Here is a 5,936-nt window from a genome sequence, read left to right as displayed (position 1 = left end):
TGGGAAGTGGGTTATTTCCCTTTGTTGTGAGACTCAGGGCATCTGAGTCTTTGGTCTCCCCAAAACCTTCCCTGGGGACCCCGAGTGAGTCAGACACTGGAATTCCTGGCTGGTGGCAGCGCTATCAGATCCAAGCTGGTAATTAAGCTTGGAGGGTTCATGCAGGCACCCACATTTTGGACACTAAGGTTCAGAATTGGGACTTAATAACAGCTGCTTGGTAGCAGTAGTTCAGCTAGGTGTTGTCTGGTCTTTCTGGGAGCTGTACACAGCTGCAGGAGGTACTCTGCCCTTTCCATGGGAGAACACACCTTCTGGAGCTGGCATAGCTCTCTTCTTTTCCTTTTGAACTCAAAGCTGCCATCTCAGAACGGCCAGCTCTGAGTGTTCCCAGGCTTCTATGAATCCACCCATGGCAGCCAGGACTGTAGGTTATTCCTACAGCTTTCTTTCTGCCTGTAATGACCCCTCAGGCCAACAGTCACAGGGATATGGTGCTTGTGGTGATCAGAGATGTTTGTAATCTGTAGCCAGTCAAATCCAGTTTCTTATCCAAAGAGCTCTTGCAAATGGAACTTACAAGTCACATCAGTTTGCACAGAAATTAAACTTTGGACTAGGGAGGGCATGGTCCAGGCTCTTCAGAACTGTCCAGCGGCCACGGCTTGCAGTTACACAGCCTCAAAATCTCACTCAGTTACATATTGAAATCAAGACAATTACTCTGGGGGGCAGGAGGAGATCAGGGTCTTGTTTGTGCTCAGAAAAGTACATTATTAAAATGAGGAATAAATGTTTAGAAATTTCATCACAATGGAAATTTAACATTTCTATGCATGATGATTGATTTTTTTTAAAACTAGATCAGCCTATGAATAAGGAGAAGTCAGTCCTTTTTCAGGAAAAACCAAGGAAGAGGAAGTGCTCTCTGCCCACTAGCTCTGTGGTTAGAGTACTCAGTTTATAGGGGGAACTGGGTTAAATCTCTATGCTGCCTGAATCAGACCAGGGACTTGAAGTTGGATCACCCATGTCCCAGAAGTATGCCCTAGCCACTGAGACGTAGGAACAGTGGGGCTCTGGTTCTCCTGGTGAAGCTGGTCCTGTTCATATGAAATACTTCAGTAGCCACAGAGCTAAGATTGGATGTCTAACAAATACATTTGAGTTCAACTCCAAGTTACTGATTTGATGCAGGAATTTCTGGGGTATGCTGCAAGTCAGATTGGATGGTTGGGGGTCACTTCTGGCCTTAACATCTATAAACGACAGTGTTTGCCAGTTAAAAATGTAACTTTTTAAACAAATTGCCTTTGTTAATATTGCTAGATGTTAAGGCCAAAGGGACCATCTAGTCTGACCTGCATAACACAGCCAGAGAACATCCATCCAGTGGTTCCTGCCTTGAGCCTGGAACGTGGGTCTGACATAGAGCATATTTCTTAGGAAGACACACCCAGGCTTGAGTTAAAAGCTCAGAGTGCTGGAGACTCACCCACTCCCTTGGCAACTTGTTCAAAATCTGGCTCGGGCTAAGAGAAATGCTGTTTCCATAAAATGAAGTAACTCGTTTCCCATCCTCCCAGATCCTGGAGAGTTCCCAGACGCTGCTCAATGTCCTGAAGAAGGAAGCTGGGAATCTGAGCAGAGCCACGGAACTGAAAAGTAGCATCACAAAGGAGAGCTGAGCATTTGGACTGAAACCTCCTGGCAGTCACTCCAGGGAGCTGCAGCGCCTTCTGACCCTGGCCCACACTGGCATTCTGATCTAGGGGCTTGGAGTGGAAGCAATGTCTAATAAAGGCTTTGTTTTACAAATATAAGCGTTCATTTCAGAATGGCCTCAGCGCCAGCTGGGAATCCATTCCACTTCAAGCCACATTCAGCAAAACTCAGGCTGGATGTGTAACAAGTGCCAGTTAATGGGGCCACGATGCTGTGGGAGTGCAACTGTGCATATAAGCAGCAGTCTCGGGAAGAAATGTGACTTGGGATGTTAGCACTTTCCCTTTCAGTTACTCCTGGGGGGATTCTGCATGACCGCGCACCTGCAGAAAATACCACCCCACAGAAGTCCTGTGCTTCTGTGCAGAGAATGGGGGCGGATGTGGGGATGACCATGGGTGCAGTTTTGTGGGAGATTGCCCCCTGAAACCAAAGGCAAGGCACAGGGTTACATGATACTGCCCCCCCATTTCTGCAAGTGCAGAGCTGGAGGCTGCCTCTAGGCTCTGCTGAATCTGCAGCTGAATGCCACCTCCTGGGTTCTACTGCCAGTCAGGCTCCCCTTCTGTGTGCTGGGGCCTTCCTGTGCAACAGTGAGTGCCTGCTGCAGGGAAGAGGCAGTACAGCAGGGAGGGAAGGAAGGGGGTGGAATAGAGCAGGGGGAAGCAGTAGCCCAGCCTGCAGTGTCCCCTCAGCAGCAGCTGGGGCTCCCCTGTTGAGCAGGCCCATCAAACCCTCACTCATACAAACCCCACACACCCAGACCCCCACCCCATCAAGCCCCACTCCCCCAGCACCCAGACAACCACCTTCACCTAGAGCCCCTACAGAGTCCCATTGCTCCTGCACCTGGAACTCCCCGATGAAGCTCTGTGCATTCAGATCTCCCACTGAGCTGCCAGAATGCAGATTGCCCCAAGCAAAAACCTCACATCTGGATCCCCGCCACACTTAGATGCTGCTGGGCTGAGCCTGCCCATCCACATCTGGTGCACCTGGCACAGAGGGGCAGGCCCCCAGGCTGTTTCTGAGGCAGGCCCAACCCTTGCATGGTGTCAGGGTCAGGTGCAGCCTCACTGCTGAGTCCCTGTACTGGGGGAGGTGAGGGCTTCAGGGTGATCTCCCACCTCCATGCAGCCAGTGGTCTGTGCTCCCCTATGCCACGCTGGAGACATTTATTTACTGACAGACAAAATTTGCAGAATTTTAAAATATGTAATTTTTTAGCATCAAATTCCCTCAGGAGTGAGACGGGATGGTTTGCTGTGGCAGGAGCAGTTTCCTCTGTGCAGAGGAGTGGCCGTGTGCCAGCAGCAAGCTGGCACTCACATGCAGAGGCAAGGTGGCTTGTGCTCTGCGAAGGGAGAAGTGGAGCAGCCGCACTGCTACTGGCTGAATGGGGGAAGAGCCCAGCTGCTGGGGGCGGAACAAGGGCACAGTTTGTTCCCTCCTGTTGCACCCTGGGGAGGGGCTGGAGAAGCTGAGGCTGTCTGGGAGGTGGCAGCAGCAGAGCACAACCGGGAGCTACAAGGTCTGTAACAAGTGTAGGGAGCAGCACTCAGCTATGGTGAGCTCTGAGGGGAGGCAGCACCTCCCCCTCCCAAGAGGCCCTAGCTCACCACCTCCACTTTTCACCACCATTGGGGGAGTCTAGACCCACAGTTCCCAACTGGGGGGCTGCAGCCCCCTGTGGGACCATGAGCCCTTTCGGGGCTGCAGGACCCCATGGGGCTGAAATCACTGAGCCCTGGCACCCCCTGAGCACCAGTTGCCTCCCCGCACACTGCAGGGCCAGAGCAGGGCAGGCCCAGGGGCAGCTTCACACCCCTGACTCCCCAGTCCCTGGCCTGGTCAGAGGCAGGAAGCTGGAGTCCGGCAGCTGCTGCCATGGAGCAGGTAGCCATAGCATTTCCCCAGCTGCTACTAGGGCTCAGGGGTGCTGCTGCTCCTCAGCTCACACAGCTGGTAAGAGCTGCCCAGGCAGGGGGGACCCTACTTGGGGGCTGGCAGAGCCCTTGGGGAGCAGTGACCACAGGGGAGCTTTCCTGGCGCACAGCCCCCAGCTACCCCATCCCTGCACCCTGAGCTATACCTATCCCGCACACAGCCCCTTGCCACCCCCCTGCCTGCACCCTGAGCTACCCCCATCCCACACACAGCCCCTAGCCACCCCCCTGCCTGCACCCTGAGCTACCCTTTGCCCACACACAGCCCCTAGCTACTTTCTCCTTGCACCCTGAGCTACTCCCCTCACTTCACACAGCCCTTAGCTACCCCCTCCCTGCACCAAGCTACGCCCATCTGCACATAGCCCCAGCTACCCCTCTCCCTGCACCCTGAGCTATCCTCCTGTCCCCACACAGCCCCTAGCTACCTCCTCCTTGCACCCTGAGCCGTTTTCAAACTTTTTGAGCTGAACCCCCACCACACACAGCCCAGACAGGCTGGGTGGCCTGCTGAGGTGAGTTGGAGCGGAGGTGGTGCTGCCTCCATGAACCCTGCTGTGTGGAGCTGGCCCAAGCCCCACTGGCCCCTGCCTCCCCAAAATAGAAGTCAAACTGTGCCTATGCCCGATGGCCCACCTCGGCCCGGAGCCCTGAGTCACCCCCTCCCCCGCTGCAGGGCCCTGGAGGGTCTCAAAGAAAAAGAGTGAGAAGCCCTGCTCTAGACGAAGTATAGTAGCCTCAGGGGCCCCCCGAAACAAGACTTTGGCTGAGAGGAGGAACTAGACATGCAGCCCCAGCCGTGTGCATCTGCTCTGAGTACTCGTGCCAGCCTGGAGTCACTGGATCTGTTCATACCTGTAAAACAGCAGCATGCAAGTCACGGGCAGAGCACTTGTGATTGGCTGACATGGCTCCTGGCACGGTCAGATTTGGAGTCAGGGCCAGTTCAGTGCATTAATAACTTAAAATTCAACTAAGCAACTTCCTTCCCCTGGCTGGAGGTTTTGCTGAGCTGCAGCTCCAGGGGAAGTTCCAAGGACTAGCAATGAGGAACGGTCTCCAGCAGGACTGCTCTGGTCAGCAGAAGAGGAAGAAAGCACCTCCTCAGGGGGTTCCATTTGAACGAGATTTCAACAGGGTCATGCTTTGGTCCATGGCAGAAAGATCTGCCTTGTTCCAGCCAAGCATTTGTGAGCTACCAGGAATCCTGCTGCCACGCTCCCATGCCCTATAGCCAGTAGCACTCAAACTTTTTTTTTACTGGTGACCCTTTCACACAGCAAGCCTCTGAGTGTGACCCCCCCCCCCCAATAAATTAAAAACACTTTTTATATATTTAACACCATTATAAACGCTGGAGGCAAAGCGGGGTTTGGGGTGGAGGCTGACACCTTGCGACCCCCTCAGGAGTCCCAACCCCCAGTTTGAGAACCCCTGGTAACTACAGATTAAATGCAGTTTGATTTATGCCAGTGGTTTTCAAACATTTTAAGCTGCATACACCTTTCTAAATAACGCAGTCTGCTGCATCGGACCCTATCTATTCATAGGCACAAGCCTTACAAAAGAAAACATGTTGTTCCCCATTACAGGATTTTTCTTGTATACCCCCTGGCCAGTGCTCATGTACCCCAGTTTGAAAGCCACTGGTTTATGCTGTCCCAGCTCTCCGTGGGACTCCCCTTTCCACACGGTGAAGAGTGACTGTGTGGGAAGCAGAAGACAGGGGAAAAGTTGGAGGGTGTAACACAAAGGAGGCAAGTTCAGGGTTTGGGTCAGCACCACAGTTCCTGCTTTTCTCCCCTTTGGGCCAGGTGAATCTGCTCCTTTCCTCACCCTGCTCACCAGCCATCCCTCATTCCTTCTCAGCACCAGCTGCAGACACTCTGCACTGTAGTTGTGGAACCAGGGGGCTCTGAACTCAGCTCTGGAGATCCGGCCTGGTGATCTTTCCAGGCCCTTTTTCTGCTTTAAAGGCTCTCCAAGCTGCAGCCCATTCAAAGATCCTCCCCTGTCACTAACTCCCCCAAACTCTCCTCTGCTCTTCTGGCCTATGGGGAAAGGCTCCCCTGTCCATTGCTGGCAGCACAGCAGGTGGCTAATTACCATGCACATCAGCATGCTTAGTGTTTGGCAACTGGCTCAGGGTGCAGTCAGTAAAAATTCCCACTCCTCTTCTCCTACATGGCTTGGGGCCCCCCACTGGCAATAGCATATGCTGCCCTCCCTCCCCAATACCCTTTCTGAGAATGAAGAGAGTCTCTC

General features: G+C 53.4%; 1 protein-coding gene across 1 annotated transcript in view; it reads left to right on the top strand.

Moving 5' to 3' along the window:
* Positions 1 to 1,823, top strand: part of SSNA1 (SS nuclear autoantigen 1) — an 8,981-nt gene extending 7,158 nt beyond the window's left edge. The window contains exon 3 of the mRNA XM_032766107.2: positions 1,587 to 1,823. Within this exon, the coding sequence (XP_032621998.1) occupies positions 1,587 to 1,688 (102 nt within the window). The 3' untranslated portion in view covers positions 1,689 to 1,823. The remainder of the gene's footprint in view (positions 1 to 1,586) is intronic.
* Positions 1,824 to 5,936: the final 4,113 nt, after the last annotated feature.

Source organism: Chelonoidis abingdonii, chromosome 24 (genome assembly GCF_003597395.2).
Source record: "Chelonoidis abingdonii isolate Lonesome George chromosome 24, CheloAbing_2.0, whole genome shotgun sequence".
NCBI lineage: Eukaryota > Metazoa > Chordata > Testudines > Testudinidae > Chelonoidis > Chelonoidis abingdonii.
Note: the sequence above shows the minus strand (reverse complement) of the source record. Positions and strands in the feature narration are given on the sequence as shown.